Raw genomic sequence first — 23074 nt, forward strand, 5'->3', positions numbered from 1 at the left:
CTTTTTCAAGGTGTATTTCATTTGTTCAGTATTTGACATCAATAATGACTTCTCCGGCTCCTGGTACTGGAAGGGTAGCCAGGAGAGGAAAGAAGCCTCAGTTGTTGCAGGGTTCATATAGGATACAAACCCACTCTCATATGGGAACTGTGTGGTAAAGTCAAGACTTTCTAATGAAAGCGTACAACATATATTCATGAAGATGGAAAACAAAACAGCTTTTGTTTTCAGTTTAAATGCTATGATTTTATTTTGAATTCAATTACCAAAAACTCCAGCCTCTAGTTATATACCGAAATGTGATTAGGACAAGTAAGGATTCATCATTTCCAATTATTTACAGTAATTCAAATATCAGTGAGTAGCCCTTCTGGCAAAAGCTCGTTTGGTGCTTTTTCTACAAACTCAAGGACTTTAATCACTTTGCACACAAAAGGTGTTGATGTAGTGCAACTCTCGTCATTCCATAATCCAGTTCCTGTGGAAAATGTAGATTCTGTGGAAGATACAAAGGACATAACATATTACTGTCTTTTTCCAGGATGCCATATAACTAAAGACACAATTTAAGGTTAAACATCAGAAAACATCGGCTCCAGAATTTTCAGAATCTCCTTTATCGATGTGTGTATTCGATGTTTGCATTACCTACCCTGTATTTCTTCTCACATTGCTTTTACCATGAGGTTACTACTGTGTTCATGCATAGTCTAAAGTGCTAAATATGTCCCTAAATAGGTGCCCAATCATTACTTCATGCTTCCAGCCCCTGAGCTGGTCTGCTTTCCATGGTAAAGTGAATGTCTAGGAGTAGCCTGACAGCAGACAGGCTAGTCACCTGATTTTAGAGCCTATCAAAAAATCCCAACTATACCGCTAGTTCACAAGCAAATAATGATGATTATTTTTACGGTTTGCTCCCTCAGAATATATGCTATCTCAAAATTAATCTATGTTGCTGAAACCGTGCCTGAAAAGTTTGACTGCTACTCACAATTTACCATTATTGCCTTTCCTTTCTCTTTGAATGCCTTCTTGTTATTTTTCAGCCTCTGCCTGTCTCCTCTTTTTGAGTACAGCCTACTCTAAGTCATGTGCATGTTTGTATTAATCTCTATTATTCTATTACCGTAAATTACTCCCACCTCATCTCAAATATAACATCTGGTCCTCCTTTAAAAGACATACCCTGCAATCTAGCAGTGCCTAATCCCCTCTAGCTCATCTACTAATCCCCCCATCCATCAACTCACATTCCCTGCACTAATGTTGACAGCTAACTCCAACTAATTTAATACAACACAAAAACAACAGAGTAAATGCATGTAATGGACTCCTTGAGAGCACAAGACTAATCCCAATGCCACCAGTTACAATTAAACTTGGGTTCTAGTGTGACTTTGTGGCTAGTGTAAAGCACTTCAATGCCTTCTTAGAAGTAGTAAGCACTATAAAAATGTAAATAAAATACAATACATGTTCAAATTGCTCACTAGATTGATACATTTCAGAATTAGGAGAGGTATGCCTAATTGGTTCAGTAGATCAAGTGTGAAAATACGAAGATGCAAATAATCCATGCTCCCCAAGTGCTTGCAGTACTTTTGAACCCAATTTACCGATGGACAGTAAAAGATGATGAACAATGCATACTATTTCGAATGTGTTATCAATGGATATTTGCTATTTGCTACTACAAGTTCAATGTAAGTGGCATGTTCCAATGCAAATTACAAGACATTTGAGCTCATTTCTCAGAAGGCAATAGCTCTAATATGGAGGCAAACACCAGACAGATAACAGCACAGGTCTAAATAAATATGGAAGTGTTAAGAAATGGAAGGGCCTTATACCAATACATGTGATAGTGTAGGAATTAGTTCTTAGAAGCATTTTTGTAGAAATAGATGATGACCACTTGATAATGAGAGGCACCTAGAACTATGCAGATAGTACAGAATGACAAGATGAATTCAAGCAAAGCTAAAACTTGAGAGGATTCCACATGGAAGCCTTATTTAGAGTTTGGTGGCCAGAATACTCCTTCACAAACAAGGCAGTTGCCTTATTTGCCATAATGCCAAAACACAGGTGCATCTAGCCTCAGGGCCCGATATAATTTTGTTTCATGCAATGCAATGCAGAAAGTCAACCTGCTGCACTGCATTGTGAGAAAGGGAGAGAACAGAAATGTGCCATATTTACTAAGTGATGGTGCAGTTCTGCTCCCCCCTAGTGTCTGTTGTCGTTATGTTATGCTTTTGGTTCTTATACAGTGCAGTGACTCACTCCCAGAGGAGTATCTCAGTGCTTGCTACTGTGCAACAGCATGGTAGAAATAAAACAGCCAGGTTTTTAAAAGTTTTGAAAACGTAGGGAGGTCAGAACAGGATCGCAGATGCACAGAGAGTTTGTTCCAGTGGAACGGGGCAAAATATGAAAAGGAGCCCCCCCCCAAATCTGGCAGTGCAAATGCGGGGGATCGTTAGGAGTGCTTTGATTGTGGACCAGAGCAATCTGGTGGGGAGTCTGGAATAGACATAGGAGGACAGTGAATTCCTTAGTGCTTTGTGGGTCTGACAGAACATCTTGAAAATGACACGTTTTCGAATGGGCAGCCAATGTAAGGCTTTTAAAATGGGTGCGGAGGAAGACCGTGAGGGGACATTGCAACCTAGTCATGCTGCTGTATTTTGCACCTGCAGGTTAGACAGCAGGATGTCATTAGCTGGCCCTAGTAGAGCATTTCCATAGTGGGGGTGACTAGTAATTGTGGCCTGGACTAGGGTGTTTCTAGAAGTAGAAGGAAGCCAGGGTAAACACCTTTTTTAGGAGATAAATAGTGGTGAAGGAAGGAGGTGTGCTAACATGGTCTTTCATGGAGAGGGTTGGTCAAGCTTCATACCCAGATTCTTTACAACCTGTTTTGGAGTTGGAGCAAGGCCAAATTCGACAGGTCATCAGTCCACGGACCAGAGCTCCTGCACTTTGCCAACTAGAACTATATTGGTTTTCTTGCTATTCAATTAAATGCAGTTTTTAGTCATCCAGTCTGCGAAATTTCTCATACAGCTAGCAAACCGAGATGTAACTATTTCAGGGTCTTGTCCACAGGAGATGAGAAGTTGGGTTTTGTCAACTTATTATGCAGTCTCAAAGTCATATGATCTTATGATTTGTGCCAGGGCTGCTACGTAGACATGAAATAATGTTGGGATCATGGAGGAACCCTGCGGAACTCCCTTATTAACTAGCAAAGTGACCGATTTAAAGGAGTCTAAAAGGATGGTTTGGGTCAATTATTGAGTAAGTCCCAAAGCCAATGTTGTGACCTGTCATATATTCCTGCTTCATGCAATCTGTGGACTAAGCTCGAATGGGAGACGATATTGAAGGCCGCAGATGGATCTAGTAGTACTGCTTCTAGTGACAGGTTTATGATTGTAGTGAAGATCGTTATCTATATATGTACAATGATGTTATTAATTGAGAAATGCTTACTCGACTTTGATTCACATGAGAACTGTCTGTTGTTCACATCCCAAACAGTGAGCAGCGACCTTGGTCTGTACACCGTGTAAAGAAACAGTCTGGGTCGCTAGACGGTGCATGATGTTGGGTTCAGGTTGATCGGCCCACTATTTAGTCATAACACGCAAGCAGCTGCAAATACCTGAAAATCGGGTCCTTTTAATATTGCAGTGTTACATGTTTTCATTACATTCGGAAGAAGAGCTTTCCCAGGAGCAGAGCCTAGCTGATCCTGTGATGTGTTCGCCCTGAGCAGATCTTTACGGTATGGGATTCCCCATTCAAGCCTAGAGACCTTCTACTAGTCTAATAATAATACTATTAGTTTGCTAGCGAAAGGAAGGTGGCTTAGATCCACTGTCATTTTAGTATGATTACTCCTTTCATTTTCTATGGTATTGTAACTATGCTGATGGTTTTGATTTTAATCGTTTGTCTGCTTATGTTAGCCAAACTGCTGCATCTTAGGACACGAGGTTTATAAAATAAACTCTTTAAACTTTTACCGTGTCTCTGTTTATTCTGTTGTGGAATGATATGAGAATAATTACAAACAGGTTTTTCCGATCCCCACCATTCCTGAGATAGTCGCTTGTTCTGGGTTGTCTATACATTGGGACCGCCGAGCTAAACCTCGGATAATGAATGGGACACTGATGCTGGTCGGAAAAGGGGTTCTGGGTTCTGAGGTGAGTTTTTGGTACACCACAATTCACTGAGGTCCTGGTTTCCTGCGCATAGTTCTGTGCATAAGCAGAATCCCTGCAACATGATATCGGTGACTGCCACTAGTGCATTCTCTGTGCTGAGCATAGCTCTAAAACCCGATTGTGAGGGGTCTGTGGTGTTATGTTTTTCCAAGAAAGCAGCCAGTTGTCTGTTTATGTATGATTTTCCTAGTACAGGAAGCAGGGTAATAGGATGGTAGTTAGAGAGAATTTCTGGGTTTCCGGAATGTTTCTTTAAAATAGGAGAGACTTGGGCAGACTTTCATTCTACCGGGAGTTTGCCAGTGGCCAACAAAAGGTTATAGAGAGCCACTACTGACAGTGCAATTGAGTGGGCTGCACAGGACATAGACCTGGGAGGACATAAGTCCGCAGGAGAGCCCACTTTTGCACAAACCAGTATCTCCTGAACCTGCTCTAGAGAGCACAGATCACATTTTTCCAGGACATTAGCGACATTCAGGGGAGGTTGGCTAAAATTGACAACATTCTTGATAGACTAAAAAGTTGCTATAAATGGTATATATCTTTTCTTTGAAAAAGTTACCCAAGGAGCTCAAGGCTTTATAAAATTATTCAGGGCTTTGAAGAGTTCTTATGTAGAGTTTCCTGTGTCATTCATTTTTGTGTGTTAAATATAGCTTATGGGATAGTTTAAACATATTGTGATAGCTGCTAAGTGTCGTGCTCGAACCTTCTTTGTCCAGAGAGGATCTGGGGGCAGGCCACCTACATTCTAGACATTTACAGTTGGCTTTCTCCAGGCGCAAGTCATTAGAGTACCAGGGGGCTTGGCCTCTGGTAGAGAAGGATGGCTTCTTTGTAAATAGTGCACTCTGAGCGAAGGCCCGCCAGAGGGCATCATGGTATGTTGCTGAAGACCCATTTATATCGGTTTGCTAAGAGGTTGTAGTAGGCGTAAAGATCTTGGAGAAGACTTTAAGAGAGACTGCCTTCCATTGATATCTAACCGAACCAGCCACTGAACTGGGCTTAATCGTTACTTTGTTGCATGGAATGAGAAACATAATTCTATAGTGGTCTGGCCACTTTATGGGCAGTGGGTGATCGCTTGTTACTTCAATAGAGTTTTAAAAATTTGGTCCAAGATGTGACCTGTTTTATGCGTGGGTGCACTTGCGCACTTTGTGCTGCCTGGCTTCGGCACAAGTGCCTGCATTATGAACAGGATTAATTTTGTTCAGGAAGGAATATCTTCCGGCACAAAAACAATCCTTAGAAATATATTCCCCAGGTTTACAACTCATTGTAAAAATCACTTGACATCCCTTTTTTAAGGTATCTGGTTTGGCTATTTGTGTGGTGTAGTAGTACTTAAGGAAGGTTGCCTTACATTGAAGATCCTGCCCATTCAGACCAAACACCAGGTGAAATAGAGAGCGGCGAGGGTATTTTTGAAGGTGGAACACCAGCCTAAAGGTATTGCCCTTGTTAAATGAGTCTTAAGAGCAGAGAGTATTGGTATACATGGCGCATCATAAGTCATAGAAATCGCTAAGCATACCGACCGACTCAAGGCCTGATTCACAAAGGTAAACATACACTTTTTGTGTAAGTTACGAATGTTTGCTTTTCACAAAGGTATGTTACTAGTAGTATCTTAACGGCTGTGGAGTCTCCACACATAAAAGATAGGGCAGTCCTTTTTTTTTATGTGCGGCGATTCCACTGTCATAAAAATACTACTAGTAACATACTTTTGTGGATAGCAAACAATTGCAAACTTACACAACAGTGTAAATTTACCTTTGTGAATCAGGCCCTAAGAGTGTCTACAGATGGCTTAAGACTCAGACAAGTATGGCTAAAAGAAACAAACACTGGGTCCCATTTGTGGAATTCAGCTATAATTTTTAGGCATACCTTGACCATCCTACCTGAGTCCAAGGTATGGAAAGGATAATTTCATCAGATAGAGGGGAAGGACAGAAGTAGGGAAGACATATTTCCTGGTGCAGATTGAAATCAGAAGTTACTTAATGGAGGGGAGCATGTGAAAGATGTAAAGCAAGACCCTCAGGAACAAATTGAAGGTAGGACTCTGAATTTGAAAGCACACCAATCTCTTCTAAACTTCGTGGAGTGGATATTGAGGTTTAAAAAAGTTACTTTGATAGATAAATGTTTTATGGATGCTTCCGCCAATTATTCAAATGGAATAGACTGTTAAGTCCTTAGAACCAAATAGAGATGCCAAGTTGTTCTAGGTTTTGGATTCTGGGGTAGGGTAAGTAAAATGATTTTAGGAGGCAAGGAACCAACTCAGTTAGGGAACCTACATTCTCCAAATGAGATCTAAATGCTGAAAAGACTGCCAACTAGCACATTAGAGTAGGGACAGCTAACCCCCACAAAAGAATGAGGGCTGCAAGATAGCGGATTTAGATCTTTGGAGTCTTACCAACGCCTGAATGAGGCCTGACGTTTATTGTATAATTTTAAAGTGTAGAGGCGATGAGCCTGTTGTATTGCTTATGCAACCTCCTGAGCAAGATCCAATCTACGAAGGCCTAGTGTCTCAAAAGCCACACTTTCTGCTTAGCCTGCTCATTGTAGATGGAGGAAGCCTCAAGGGTAATGGATGGTCTAGGAGAGTTCACCCTTTAATTCTGCCCATCCCTGCTCCCTGAAAAGCTCATTTGTTAGATCATGTGATCATTCAGTGCTACAGGTTTACCTAGAGATCACTTTGATTTTGAGATTCAGATCATCATTTTAGATTTTGATGGATTTATTTTCTGGGAGTTTTTATACAGTATATTTCCATTATCTCATGTATGACCTATAAGATGTTTTTTGTTCTTTCTAGTAGTATATAGACATATGCATGCAGGAGTAACAAGATGTCTACATTGTTTATTCACAGGACATCTGTAGAGGATTCAAGGAGAACATTATGCATTTTATTTGTGTAATGGTGTGACAAAAGTGGGACAAACGTAGCCCTGTTTAGCTCATTTGTATGTGGTGAACCTTTTTATTCTTGCCTGTTCTTATGCTATTAAGGCCTACCTTGACTTGTGCTTGCTATGCATTTTAGCTTGCTTCAGAATAGTTAGTGATTGACATGGTTGAAAGCTTGAGTAAAATCTAGAAATGCATCGAAGGCATAGCGAATAGGTCTCGCCTATGGGACCTTTTAAGTGGTTTAGCCAGAGCTATTGGCTTTGCCAATGTCTTTCTGCTATGGTGTAGAGCAGTGTGGCTACTGTGCAGCATTGTAAAAAGTTATAATAAAAAAGTGTTGTAAGCATGTTTGTTATTTTATATATAAAAAATAAGATATTATGTAGAACTGAATGACCCCATTAAAAAAAGTACTTACATTAAAAAAGTATTCTAGTTTTTTTGTCCTTGTAATGCTGGCAAATTCTGCCAGCCTGTTCTAATGCTTGTTTGTTATAGCTTTTTAGGTCAAGCATTCAAGACCTCTTGTTTATACTTTAGTGTATACTTATATGTGTATGTACTTTGTGGGCTCTGGAGATCAGCCCTAGGACTTGTCTGCTTCAGCTTAGGGACTTTTTTTCTGTCCAACTGCCTCTGTTTAACTGTCTTGACAGAAAAAGACCAGTAGAGGTAAGTAAAATACCAGAATGGCTTTCTGCTCAGGGACTTTCTTTTGTGTTTGTTTTTCTGCCAACTGCCACTATTTATCTTTCTTGATAGAAAACAACCAGCAAAGGTCAGTAAAATACCAGAATCACTTTAGTATTCTCTAGATTCCAGTCCATAGAAATTGTCTTCCATGAGCACCTGTGGACAATAATATATTTTTTGAATCTTGTATTTTCATTGATATGACCACGAAGGCCCTGATTGTATATTAAAAACAGAGCTTTGGACTATACAATTTTCCGCTGAAAGACAATATTTCTCTCCATGTGTTCCCATACCTGGCCCGTCACGCAGTTTGGTCCTTAATTTCCCTCCATGTTAAAGAACAGTAAATGTTTCAGCACCCAGGCAAATGTGCAGCATAGCTAAATACATATAAGGTCCCAAAGGCGAGAATGATTGTATTGCAAATGCTTGTTTTGTTATGGGGAAGGAACAACTATAAACAGTGCTGGTAGTGAGATGGTGCTGCACTGGTGCAGAGCTGGTGCTGTGCTTGTGCAGAGGTGGTGCTTGGGTGGTGCTGCACTGTTGCTGAGGTGGTGCTGAGATGGTGCTGTGCTCGTGCTGAGATGGTGCTGCGTTTGGGCTGAGTGATGCTATGGTGGTGCTGTGGTGGTGTTGCGGTGATGCTCAGGTGATGCTGAGTGATGCTCAGGTGATGCTGCGGTGGTGCTGCTGAGTAATGTAGAAGTGGTGCTGAGTGACACTGACTGGTGCCGCACTGATGCTGAGGTGGTGCTGAGTTGGTGCCACATCCTCTACCCCACTGAACACCATACAGCCCCAATGAGAGAAACTTGCACTGCCTTCAGCTACAACCCAATTGTGCCCTAATATAAACACCTTTATGCGATTCAGTTCAAATTAGGCACTAGACAAGAGTAATATGAAAAAAATAGTAGTATCTTGATAGAAAACAAACACTCATAGGGAATGCAAGATTAAGTAAAGCATGTGAAATGTAGGCAAGAAGATCATGGTTACTTTAACGCTTTTAAAATCATTATTCAGAGATTAGTGAGTGTTGTTGCCTGAAAAGTTAAGGACATGACTACAGGGCCAGTAAGGGACCCATTTCAATGTGGATTGGTTATATTCTTACAAAACGTAAGCAGTATGGTTTAAAAAAACAACATCCCTGAACACAGAGCCGCAGTACACACTATGGGGCACATGTGTGAAGCCGTTTTCCCATTCGCAAACAGGCTGATTCTCAGAATCGGCCCGTTTGCAAATAAAAAAAAGCCTTTTGGGTTGTAAATTTGCGATTCCCTATTTTAATAAATTTAAGGAATCGCAATTCTGGAAGCACCCAAGTTGTGCAACTATGCCTTAAGAAATCGCAAACTAACAGCAACTTCAAGTTGGTGGTAATTTGCGATTTCTTTGAAAAATTAATTTTTTGGCATTTTTCAAAGTGCCATGTAGGGCCCTTAGTGCATGTATGTGCGCCACATGTGCACACATGCTTATTTCAGGGGTGCAACAGGGTGTCTTTTTGACACCCTTGCACCCGTGAAATTGCATTCGCAATTTGCGATTTGCAATTAAGGAATATGTAGGAATCGCAATTATTATTGCAAAACCTACATACATTCCCTTTTGCGAGTCCTGAATAGCGAATCGCTAAAATTAGCTATTAAGGACTCACAAAACGGTTTCGTCATACATATGCCCCTGTGTAAACTAAAATAAGGAAAAGAGTTGAAAAGGATCACTTTAAAGGTTTTCTAATCCATATATCCACCAGGTATTGAAGGACTGCCAGGAATGGTGCACTTCCACACCCCAGGAAAGCAATGTTGTTCACAGAAAGACGAGAAGACAAAAGTAGCGCTTCACTGGAAAACTCCATAAAGTGGAGCTTAATGTGTTTGGGTGTGAATAAAACCAATCTGACCACTTTGCAACCACTCTCTCTTGCTTTATTTAGGTATTTTGTTGTTACTTTTTGTATTTTGAAACTTTTTTACTCTCCTTCCCGAGGCTGCACTTTGGAATAGAAAATTTACAGAACAAGACAATATTTCCAGCAAAAGTGTTCCTTTCTGTTTTTGGATCCATTTCAAAGGGGAACAAATGAAGAAAAGGAGAGGAGAGGAAAGACAGTGTAAGAGCCGTTTCTTGAAGTCAAGATTTGTATTCAGCAAGTGAGGAGGAGCAAAACAGAGAAAGAAAGAGAGGGAATAAGTGGAAGAGGAAGAAAGAGAAAGAGAGAGGGGAGACAGTGGACAGTGTTGTTTTTATGCAGCCCTCGCGCATAATATAAAGTGGGAGGAGGAGGGAGGAAGCGGATGCTGAAGCAAGGGGGTGGAAGGGCTAGCCGAGACCTATTCCTCTGCCTTCTGCTGCTGCTCCTGGGCCCCGCCCCCCTTCTGTGATCCAGTGAGTCCATGGCCTGAACAACAAGGCCAGGGCTCATTGAAAATGCTGGTGATCCGTCGAAGCGATGACATAATGGGCTAGGGAACAGCAAGGAGGAGGCAGTAGGGCATCCGCACTGCTGATGCTAGGATTAGAGGTGGGGAGGCCACATTGGGGGCGAATTGAGCCAGGGAGGGGGCCACTCAGTGCGCATCGGAATTAAAGGGGCACAGGTGGTGCAGTAATGCCATGGACACTGGCAGGCAAATGCACCCAATTTTTGCACCTTTGCTGTCAATGCTGGTGAAGCAGAGAGCAAAAAATAAAGGCATGCCTGCACGTAGCCACTGAAAAAATAGTGAAAAAAGCCCCTAACCAGAAAGCAAAACAAGCATTGGCATAGCCAATATGTCTCGCTTTTGGGACCTTATAAGTGTTTAGTTATCCAGTACAATATCCTTGGTGCCACAACATCAAGTGTTGCATGGATAAACACTTATAAGGTCCCAAAGGCGAGTCCTATTGGCTATGCCAATGCTTGTTAAATGTGCCAACTTTACCATGCTGTAGAAGTTTTAAGAAAGACTTCACATAACTGTCAGAAGCCAGTTACACCATCTTTCCAAGGCCCTAGCTTGATTGGATTCCATTCTGATGCGGCTAAATCTGCACATAACTTACCTAGGTGTGCCTGGAATATATCATAGGTAAGTCATGTGGCTCTGGGATCTAATGCATCTTTTGGATTGGATGCATCCGCTAACAAAGTAGTTCCCTTCAGTGCAACAAACTACTATGAGAATGTGTACTTTTTGAGGAAAAATTATATTTGTTTTTAGATTTTTATTTATTTATAGTACATACTGGGGTCGTGCAGATCCACAACAATACAGTTTTACAAAACGCATGACAAAACAAGCATTGGCAAAGCCAAAACAAAAGAATGGAGTGTAGCTCCTTTCTTTTGTTCGTCGCCAAAGGTAACATCAGTATTTTCGTTCTGGAGCACGGAGCCCAAATAAACCTAAACTCAACTAATACACAGTTGCAACCTTCCTTTCCTCGCTCCTCTCCTGCTGGCACTGCTGTAGTTTAGCCCTGCTCCTCTTTTCAGCAATGTTTGGAATATCAACTGCTGCATGAATCAATCCTGTTCAGTTCATTATGATGAATATAGCATGTTATTCACTGAGGAAGGAGAGTCCTCTTGGCGCTACGCCTGGAGCACAGGAGTTGTGTGATTACATCTGAGCGAGGCACCATTTCTTCTGGCTCCATCGAAAGAAGAGGGGTTCCAAATCTAATATGGGTTTCGCTTTGTTAATGTTGTGTTTTCCGAGTGATTCCTGCCGGCTTAAGAAAGGAGAGTGCTGGGAGACCCCTGCCGCCATCTGTTTGCACTTTATGGTCTTTGCACAAGATGGGATCTGCATGGACATGATTTGGGCCTGTCTGTCAGGCCTGGGCAGGCTGCAGCCGCCAGAGATTATTAAACGCAGTGACTGCGAAAGCCATTGTCTGGCAACAGACTGGGGCCACCTTTTGAGGCAGAAAACAAAATGGGGTTTGTGTACCTAACATAAACCTCGTTTGGATTCCTGTCATAACAAGCATTGAAAATGTTGTTGATTAAGTCAGGGGCTGCTGCTGCCCTGATGATTGTCATGAGTCCACTAGAGGACGGCACATCATAAGCTAAGCTGCATTCAAGTAAACTCTGGGCCGGAATTTAAACAAAATGGCGTCTGCCTGTCCACATCGGCGTACAGGTGCACATATTTGTCCATCGGTACGCGTGCATATTCAGCTTTGGCTGAATCGATTACAAAGGTCCTTGCAATGGCATGCGCTGCTCACGCCAGGCGATACCTAAAAAGCGGACGCAGACGAGTTCTGCAGCTATACTCCAGAGCCCACAAAGTACATACAACAGATTATCCTGCAGTTCAAGTGCTGTAGGCTTGACCTACAAATGACATAAATTATTAAAGTATGGTGTTGAAATGTGGCTGGGCTTGCTGGTAAATTAGCTGGCATAAGTTTCTGTCTTTTATTAAAGAACTTTAATATAATATGTATTTAAGAAATCTGGGATGTAGGCACCAATTTTTTTTTGATAGCTATAATGCTATTCCTTGCACTCTCTCTAAATTTGGGAGGACACCAGGTGGTCTCATTATCTTGATTGATTTAAACCTGGATAGCAAAGTTGAAGTGATCAGTACTGGTTCACTGAAAATGGGTGCACTTCTAATAATATTTCCCAATTCTCCTTGACTGGCAATTGTTACATTTTACAATGTTTTGTGCCAGCAGTGTCAAACTGATCACCAATGTTCTCTTAGACCATTTAGAGAGATTTTTAAACTTCAATGGTGCCAACGCTCTTGTCATTTTAATGGGCAAATGTTAACTTGCATCTTTGTACCTGGCGATGCCTTGAGGAAGTGTCCCCTACAAACATCCCCACTTTCATAGGCAGAGGTTGCTCCATGGTGATCAATTTATCTTTGTCTCCAACTCCCTGGTGCATTTACTCAAACATTATGAGGTACTATGGGATACTTAGAGTCACAATAATCCTTTATCTGTGTCCTTTGCATGGGGACTGAAAAGAAGCCTATCCATTTGCCCTGTTCGCAGTTAGTGAGAATCCATGCACACAGTTGATTTTTAAAATGGGACAAGGTCTTGCTGTATGTTTTCCACCTTGAACTCTTTTCAGATTGTTGCTTGTGTTTTGAAATTTGTGTGAATGTTACCTCTTGTGAAGAATTTTCAGCTCTTTACATCTATTTGTGACAAAGTCAAAATATTGTTGACCATCATGCTAAAACCTTCACGACCAAAGCCCTTTAAATGGTTGGATGGTTGTGTTCTTGGGGCCACCGTGATCTAATTGAGGCCTTAAAAGAGATACTAAGGGACTAATTAGGCTTGGGCGGTAAATTCTGTTCCGCTCGCGGAATTTACGGAATTTGGGTAATTTCGCGTTCAGCGGAGAACGCAGAATTGCTCAAAATTATGCGTTCCGTGGCTTCGCGGAATTTTTAGCTTGTTTGCTTTTTCAAAATGCGTGTTCGCGAGATATTTCCCCCCAAGCACGCAAACGTCGTTTGCAAACAGGAAAAAAGCATCGCGATCAAGCAGTTCCACGTGTTCACGGAATTTCTGCGTGCTCGCGGAGCTTTTTTACCGTTTCGCGGACCTTTGCGTAACTACGCAAATTCCGCCCACCCCTAGGACTAATCAAAGGTTGTTATTTGTCATGCTACTTCCAAAACAATTCTTTCAAACCATAAACTCTTTTTGCAATGTGAGGCATGGGGCCAACTTTGTTTATGAGCCCGGTGATAATTCCCTGTATTCAGGTACACCAAGTATCAACGTTCGGGGGGAAGAGGTGAGAGACACTATTATTGAGCTGCCCTCCAAAAAAGCTTCAGTTCCTGATAGTGTGCCCAAGGACTTATTTAAATTCAATGTCCCACTCTGGATTCCACTGATCACCAGGTACATTAACGCCACTGGTAGGCAGTCAATATCAATGACTAGGTCTTCATCAGTTATTGTGCTAGTTTTCACGAAGGGGAGTTATTCTGACCCTGTATGCTGTCATCTCATTTCTTTGATAAGTTCTGTATAAAAGATCATTGAGCACATGGTCCTGAAAAGGCTGATGACATGGGCCCAAACATTTAAATTCTATCAGATGTTCAATATAGTTCCAAGCCTGGTTAAGGGACGGTTAATCAATGTCTCAATCTATATCCTATACACAACAAATATACAGTTGCTAAGCAAAGATCCATACATATGACCTTTATGGATTTGAGACCAGCATTTGACAGTGACTTTAGGGACAAACTCTGGGGTATTATGCTCTGCATGGGTGTTGAGGCCAACATAGTCTATTTATTGCATGATTTTGCACTCAAACCCATCTGCTTCGGTCAAGTATGGGGAAAATGGGGGGGCGGGGTCTAGCCGAGCTGCTGATTAGACGCTCTCTGAGAGGGCTCCGCCGGCTGAGTCAGTAGCCGCACATAATCTGTATGTCATAAGGAGTATGGACACTGCAAATTACCTGCACTGAGACTGCCACTGCATCAGGCGCAGGAATAAACCGTTTTGAGTGAGTAACACCGCATAATCAGCCAGTCTCTGACCTGATCTGGTGTCAGCCGAGGAGGCATGGGAAGGCAGTATCTGGTGAGCGGCTCGGCCTGCGCATCGGCACGAGGCTCTGGGGCTGATCCAGCGGTGCCTTTGCGGTGACCCTGCTGGTGAGGAGGACATCGGTCCCGAGTCCTATGTGCACCATTGTGACCCAATCCCCAGTGGCAGGCGACTTACCGGGGCCTAGGTGAGGAGGGGGGCCGGCACCTAACGGACCGGCAGTCGCGGCTGCTGTGCAGGGGCGTCCGCCGCCTGGTCTGAGCTGGGGCCCGCGGGCACGGCCTACCCCCCCTGCTGGAGAGCTGCTGGGGGTCGCTGTTGGGGTCAGGATCAGGCTGCTGGTTTGTTGCGCGCTATCGGGCGGTTGCAGGCCGCGGCCGAAAATCACCGCTGAGCCGGGGCTTTTCTCGCATAACTGGAGGCGATCTAGAACACGCCTAAGTTGAATCCAACTACGGATGTAGACGGTGGGGCCCATACGAATGGTGGCAAAGCAGCGGCTGCGAAGGTGTGGCCCCTGTTGTTTGGGATCAGGGTGTTCCCTGTGCTCTGGAGCGTGAAACATCAGAGGGTGCCTTTCAGTGAAGAGACAAAGTTAGACTGCCTGGCATGCCCGTGGACGCTGTGGTTTATCGGGTGTCATATTGTGCAACGGCTGTCTGGATGGAGGGAGAGCATTGGATTGGCATCTGCATACCCTGATTAATCAGTGCTGTGTACATGCTGGAGTCATCCCACTTATGTACCTTGACTGGCTCTATAACACAGAGGAGGGAACTGGGGTCTGTGGGTCGCTCCCGGAGTCCCCTCTGGCCTGGATGGTAGAGCTGCCCCAGTCCCGGATTGTGGAGTGGCCCTGAGTGGGTAGCCGAATAGACACCCTGAGATCAGCACAGTCGGAGGCTGGGTTGATAGCTATTGGTAAAGTCACAAGTGTTCTACATAGTCACGGCTCTCTATGTAGTAATTTACCATTGGGTTGGTGGTTGTCGAGGCAGCCCTGTGGTACACATGGTACCATTGCTCTCTACTCTATCTTCCTTTCAAGGTCCCATACCCTGTTGAAGAAACTTGTAAATTGTACAATGGGGAAGACAAGCAATAAACTGCCATTCAAAAATAAGAGGTCAACTAGGCATGCTGACTCGGAGACCGACCCGTATACTGAGCGTAAGGAGGATGTTGCGGAAGGAAATGATGATCTACAAGCTATCCTCCTGTCAGGATAGTACAACCACTGATAAGCAGAGGTGCAGAACCGCATCAGTTCCCAATGCTCCACTACAATTTCCCAGTCCGCACGTAGTATATACACGTGAATAACTGCGGAAACCACAGGGGGGAAAGGGGATGGGACAGAGAAGAGACAGTCGCACTACTTTCTCTGGTTCTTCTTCCAATGGTTAGACTCCTCTCACAATTCTCTTTTTCTTGTAAAAGTTGTCATTACTGAAGTTGAACTGCAAGATAAAATGGCATTTAACAACTTGCAAGATCTTAAAAATATGTTTATCTATCATTAAATAACTCTAATGCACATACCCAGCTTTCTTGTGACCTATGCCTCTCTCCTTTGATGTTTTAATGTCTTGCTTGCTGTAACTGTATACAAACAAAAGTTACATAAATTACTCAGTTCTTTAGTTTTAATCACTCTCTCTCTCTCTCTCTCTCTCTCTGAATTTTAGGTTCCTCACCTTCTCATGTACAGAAGCTACTCCTAGCTCGGACGCTGACTCTGGTAAGTATTGTTTTTTCTCTCTTCGTGTTATTTTCTTTTTTTTTTGTATGTAGAAAAACTTCTTTCTTTTATTTGTCTTCTAAAGCTTGAACATTTATTTACAATATGTACCGGATAGGTAGGAGCCCACCCGGCTGCCAGTAGTAAGACTGAAGGCACTAGGTGACTTACGGGAAATATGCTTAGAAAATATTCGAGTGAATGTTCTACTGGAAAACCCTGTGCTGACTCTGTCTAAAATTTCAGGAACATTACCCATGTAGCCTAATGCTAGCCGTTCTATAAAAATGCGCTGTGCACTGGCACTGGAAGAAATGCCCAGCACTCTAAATATGCATGCTCCAGAAAAACCCACAATATTTCTGCTTAGAGACTTGCTTCAAGCGGAACACTGCTCTCTGAGGACGGGAAAATGAGGCGCTGCCGGAATTCCGCTGAAAAACTGGTCGCGTCGCGGTTCCCTGACAAAACTACCATGGCGCAATATTCAGGGTCAACCTCCTCCTCATAATCTTCAGGTGAAGTGCGCGCTAATGCGGGCACTTCACCTGGACATTCCAAACCGCCAGAATCTGCCTGAACACTAGTATGCAAATCAGTTGGTCACTTCCTGACGGCCATGTTGGGTTTTCTCCTCGTCCTAAAGATGTGCAGACGGTGGTCTTTTCTAGCCTTCTGAGAAGCCTTGAGGCTAATTATGTTAACGGAGAGAGCAGTTTTCTTCTGGAGGGCTGCGTGATCCTGATACCTCCTCAAGGTTCGGTCAAGCCTCAAAACAATTGACACCAAGATTGATAAACTCACAGACAGGCTAAATCAGGTAAAACAAGTAGACAAGCACGAAGTACGGATTGACAAATTGGAAAACCAAGTTAACGATGCTCACGAGTTTCAAGCAGAATCAAGAAAGCAATTACTTAATATGGAAAAGGTACTGGAAATCATAAAGGCTCAAAACTAAGACCTGGAAGCCAGGTCCCACCGTAACAATATTTGTATTACAGGCATGCCGGAAACTACAGCCATGGGCAGAGTGGAAGACTTTGTTGAAACACTATTGAGGGACATCTTTTGCCCATCGCTATCCAACATGTTTATTGTCGAGAGAGCTCTCAGATCCCTAGCCCGAGGCCTCCGGTGGGGGGAACACAGCGACCTATTCTGGCCTGTTTATTGAATTATCGGGATACGGACAGCATTCTTTGGGCCACAAGAGATATGGGTCAGATAACTCATCAGGATAATCACATCTTCTTTTTCCCTGATTTCACCCCTGTGGTCTAGTCTACGAGGAGAGACTTTGTCCCAGCTAAGCGCATTCTCCGGCAAGCGGATATACCATATGTGCTCCGGTAACCTGCAAAACTAAAAGTCACCCACAAGGGCAGCCAGCATTTCTTCACGGATGCCAAATCTGCCTTAAAAGTTGCCAAACACGTGGCAGGCAACAAACGCCCGACCCACAACCAGGACGCACTGAAGAAGCACTAAGTGATAATGCCTGAATTGACAGCTCTCTGCTACTGGCTGGGCCTCATTCACCTGGTTGTGAAAACTTGGTGGGTGTACCCCCTCCAGATTGTGGTGTGAACATGTTGTGAATGTGCGCCCTCCACTGTTTCCCTGAAGTCTTCTTATATGTTTGCTACTGATATTTCTAGTTGTACCCTTAATATCTTACTCAGCCACCTGGTCTTTGGCCAGGGAGTTCTCTGTAGATTCCTCGCCCCCAGGGAGATCTCCCACAATTGATTCCTCATGGTTTCCTAGGAGGGTTATTCTGAAGCTGGGGTTTGGGGGGAGGTTTTAACTCAACCTAATTGGGGGGTTGGTGTGGGTTGGGGGGTTAGAGTTAGGGTCACAGTGCAGCAATTTTCATCTCCTTTGTATGATGTTATTTGTAATCGTTTGACGGCGAGGCCACGCCCACTTTAGGCCACACCCCCCGCCCCAATTTGAATAAAAGCGCTGAATACGAGCGCCGTTCTCAGACCCACGTATCCTCCTGAGGCGGAAGCCGGGAGCGCTACGGTGCTTTTTTTAAAAAATACTTGTGTGCTCTAATTGCTGTATTTTAAACTCACTTACTGCACTTCCTGGCTTTTCAGGACTCTGCTGCCTGTCACTGAAGCTAACCTCTTAGCGGATTCAGTGCTGGTGCAGACTTGAGGCCAAAACATTCACTGCCGCCATTGAGGCGAGGCCACGCCCACTTTAGGCCACGCCCCCCGCCCCAATTTGAATAAAAGCGCTGAATACGAGCGCCGTTCTCAGACCCACGTATCCTCCTGAGGCGGAAGCCGGGAGCGCTACGGTGCTTTTTTAAAAAATACTTGTGTGCTCTAATTGCTGTATTTTAAATTCACTTACTGCACTTCCTGGCTTTTCAGGACTCTGCTGCCTGTCACTGAAGCTAACCTCTTAGCGGATTCAGTGCTGGTGCAGACTCGAGGCCAAAACATTCACTGCCGCCATTGACGGCGAGGCCACGCCCACTTTAGGCCACGCCCCCCGCCCCAATTTGAATAAAAGCGCTGAATACGAGCGCCGTTCTCAGACCCACGTATCCTCCTGAGGCGGAAGCCGGGAGCGCTACGGTGCTTTTTTTTAAAAATACTTGTGTGCTCTAATTGCTGTATTTTAAATTCACTTACTGCACTTCCTGGCTTTTCAGGACTCTGCTGCCTGTCACTGAAGCTAACCTCTTAGCGGAGTCAGTGCTGGTGCAGACTTGAGGCCAAAACATTCACTGCCGCCATTGACGGCGAGGCCACGCCCACTTTAGGCCACGCCCCCCGCCCCAATTTGAATAAAAGCGCTGATTACGAGCGCCGTTCTCAGACCCACGTATCCTCCTGAGGCGGAAGCCGGGAGCGCTACGGTGCTTTTTAAAAAAATACTTGTGTGCTCTAATTGCTGTATTTTAAATTCACTTACTGCACTTCCTGGCTTTTCAGGACTCTGCTGCCTGTCACTGAAGCTAACCTCTTAGCGGATTCAGTGCTGGTGCAGACTCGAGGCCAAAACATTCACTGCCGCCATTGACGGCGAGGCCACGCCCACTTTAGGCCACGCCCCCGCCCCAATTTGAATAAAAGCGCTGAATACGAGCGCCGTTCTCAGACCCACGTATCCTCCTGAGGCGGAAGCCGGGAGCGCTACGGTGCTTTTTTAAAAAAAATCTTGTGTGCTCTAGTTGCTGTATTTTAAATTCACTTACTGCACTTCCTGGCTTTTCAGGACTCTGCTGCCTGTCACTGAAGCTAACCTCTTAGCGGATTCAGTGCTGGTGCAGACTCGAGGCCAAAACATTCACTGCCGCCATTGACGGCGAGGCCACGCCCACTTTAGGCCACGCCCCCCGCCCCAATTTGAATAAAAGCGCTGAATACGAGCGCCGTTCTCAGACCCACGTATCCTCCTGAGGCGGAAGCCGGGAGCGCTACGGTGCTTTTTTTAAAAAATACTTGTGTGCTCTAATTGCTGTATTTTAAACTCACTTACTGCACTTCCTGGCTTTTCAGGACTCTGCTGCCTGTCACTGAAGCTAACCTCTTAGCGGATTCAGTGCTGGTGCAGACTTGAGGCCAAAACATTCACTGCCGCCATTGACGGCGAGGCCACGCCCACTTTAGGCCACGCCCCCCGCCCCAATTTGAATAAAAGCGCTGAATACGAGCGCCGTTCTCAGACCCACGTATCCTCCTGAGGCGGAAGCCGGGAGCGCTACGGTGCTTTTTTAAAAAATACTTGTGTGCTCTAATTGCTGTATTTTAAATTCACTTACTGCACTTCCTGGCTTTTCAGGACTCTGCTGCCTGTCACTGAAGCTAACCTCTTAGCGGATTCAGTGCTGGTGCAGACTCGAGGCCAAAACATTCACTGCCGCCATTGACGGCGAGGCCACGCCCACTTTAGGCCACGCCCCCCGCCCCAATTTGAATAAAAGCGCTGAATACGAGCGCCGTTCTCAGACCCACGTATCCTCCTGAGGCGGAAGCCGGGAGCGCTACGGTGCTTTTTTTAAAAAATACTTGTGTGCTCTAATTGCTGTATTTTAAATTCACTTACTGCACTTCCTGGCTTTTCAGGACTCTGCTGCCTGTCACTGAAGCTAACCTCTTAGCGGAGTCAGTGCTGGTGCAGACTCGAGGCCAAAACATTCACTGCCGCCATTGACGGCGAGGCCACGCCCACTTTAGGCCACGCCCCCGCCCCAATTTGAATAAAAGCGCTGATTACGAGCGCCGTTCTCAGACCCACGTATCCTCCTGAGGCGGAAGCCGGGAGCGCTACGGTGCTTTTTAAAAAAATACTTGTGTGCTCTAATTGCTGTATTTTAAATTCACTTACTGCACTTCCTGGCTTTTCAGGACTCTGCTGCCTGTCACTGAAGCTAACCTCTTAGCGGATTCAGTGCTGGTGCAGACTCGAGGCCAAAACATTCACTGCCGCCATTGACGGCGAGGCCACGCCCACTTTAGGCCACGCCCCCGCCCCAATTTGAATAAAAGCGCTGAATACGAGCGCCGTTCTCAGACCCACGTATCCTCCTGAGGCGGAAGCCGGGAGCGCTACGGTGCTTTTTTAAAAAAAATCTTGTGTGCTCTAGTTGCTGTATTTTAAATTCACTTACTGCACTTCCTGGCTTTTCAGGACTCTGCTGCCTGTCACTGAAGCTAACCTCTTAGCGGATTCAGTGCTGGTGCAGACTCGAGGCCAAAACATTCACTGCCGCCATTGACGGCGAGGCCACGCCCACTTTAGGCCACGCCCCCCGCCCCAATTTGAATATAAGCGCTGAATACGAGCGCCGTTCTCAGACCCACGTATCCTCCTGAGGCGGAAGCCGGGAGCGCTACGGTGCTTTTTTTAAAAATACTTGTGTGCTCTAATTGCTGTATTTTAAATTCACTTACTGCACTTCCTGGCTTTTCAGGACTCTGCTGCCTGTCACTGAAGCTAACCTCTTAGCGGATTCAGTGCTGGTGCAGACTCGAGGCCAAAACATTCACTGCCGCCATTGACGGCGAGGCCACGCCCACTTTAGGCCACGCCCCCCGCCCCAATTTGAATAAAAGCGCTGAATACGAGCGCCGTTCTCAGACCCACGTATCCTCCTGAGGCGGAAGCCGGGAGCGCTACGGTGCAATTTTTAAAAAATACTTGTGTGCTCTAATTGCTGTATTTTAAATTCACTTACTGCACTTCCTGGCTTTTCAGGACTCTGCTGCCTGTCACTGAAGCTAACCTCTTAGCGGATTCAGTGCTGGTGCAGACTCGAGGCCAAAACATTCACTGCCGCCATTGACGGCGAGGCCACGCCCACTTTAGGCCACGCCCCCCGCCCCAATTTGAATAAAAGCGCTGAATACGAGCGCCGTTCTCAGACCCACGTATCCTCCTGAGGCGGAAGCCGGGAGCGCTACGGTGCTTTTTTTAAAAAATACTTGTGTGCTCTAATTGCTTATTTTAAATTCACTTACTGCACTTCCTGGCTTTTCAGGACTCTGCTGCCTGTCACTGAAGCTAACCTCTTAGCGGATTCAGTGCTGGTGCAGACTCGAGGCCAAAACATTCACTGCCGCCATTGACGGTGAGGCCACGCCCACTTTAGGCCACGCCCCCCGCCCTTCTTCACCTCCTTGATAAACATGTGCCATCACCGTACGCGCAGCGGACGGGCGCAGCGGGCGCGCCTAAGGCAAGCCCGTCTGCGCCCGTCATCGCCAAGACATCGCCTCTCGCCTGTCCCCCTGGCCAAACCTCACGGGAAGCCTACAACTATGATAGAGAACGCCTTGTTGCCCTGAACCCTGGAAAGAGCTGCGAGACGATATCCGGACATCTTGGACAGACACGTCTTCAATGTAAGTCCTGTCATTTTTCCACTCCCAGCCCTTGTCTACTTAGGCATCTCCAAGCTGTGCTTAAACATACCCCTCTTACCATCTTACATCTAAATGTTAGGTCTCTCTATAAACACCACCCAGAGGTTAACAGTCTCCTACTCGAAGAGAAGCCTGACATTCTTTTCATCTGCGAAACCTGGCTCCATGACGATATAACTAGTGTCCCTAACCTCGCGCTCCCAGATAACTACCATATGAAATCGATAAACAGAGACACCAGAGGTGGCGGCATTGCCGTCATCTATAAAAAGCAATTTCTCAGCTCCTTTACTAAAGAAAACATTTCGAGCTGCGAAAGTGCTCGTTTTAAGATTACGACGGGCCCTCACTTTTCCCTGTCTGGCTTGTACATCTACCGATCCCCCGGACCTATGTCCACATTCATTGATGCTCTCCTTGAAGTGGCGAACACCCTTGTGGTGGGCTCAGCAAACTTCACTATATTAGGAGACCTCAATATCCATTTCGACCGGAACCAAGATTCCACCATCAAAAACCTTCTGGCTGACCTCTCAGCCCTTCAACTCTACCCTTTGATCCAGGACGCTACCCACTCTGCTGGACATATATTAGACCCTGTCTTCACTAACATCCCAGAGACTATAACCGAAGCGCCCAAACCTATGGGATGGACAGACCATTACTTAATTAAATTTACCACTTCAATTAAGGAAACGCTCAATAAGGCTGAGCCTACCCGACGCCTAAAAAGACCATGGCACAAACTTGCTCCCAAAGACCTGCAGTCCACCCTAGGAGAATTCCATCAAAGGGCACATATAAACATTAATACAACATATGCTGCCTTCCATGAATGGATCACTAAGGGACTAGATGCCCTCATCCCTCTCAAATGGACTAAGGGATGCAGCTCCCCTTCCAACCCATGGTATAACAACACCTTGAAATCCATGCGGAAGGAATGTAAAAAAGCTGAGAGAGTCTGGAGGCGAGAATACAATGACAGTGACAAAGCG

The 23074-nt window shown here is 44.9% G+C and overlaps 1 protein-coding gene across 1 annotated transcript in view; it reads right to left on the bottom strand.

The window, feature by feature from the left end:
- Positions 1–255: 255 nt before the first annotated feature.
- LOC146831258 (lectin-like) overlaps positions 256–23074 on the bottom strand; it is a 181767-nt gene continuing 158948 nt past the window's right edge. The window contains exon 6 of the mRNA XM_085604121.1: positions 256–496. Within this exon, the coding sequence (XP_085460247.1) occupies positions 348–496 (149 nt within the window). The 3' untranslated portion in view covers positions 256–347. The remainder of the gene's footprint in view (positions 497–23074) is intronic.

This window comes from Triturus cristatus, chromosome 5_1 (genome assembly GCF_964204655.1).
Source record: "Triturus cristatus chromosome 5_1, aTriCri1.1, whole genome shotgun sequence".
Classification (NCBI taxonomy): Eukaryota; Metazoa; Chordata; class Amphibia; order Caudata; family Salamandridae; genus Triturus; species Triturus cristatus.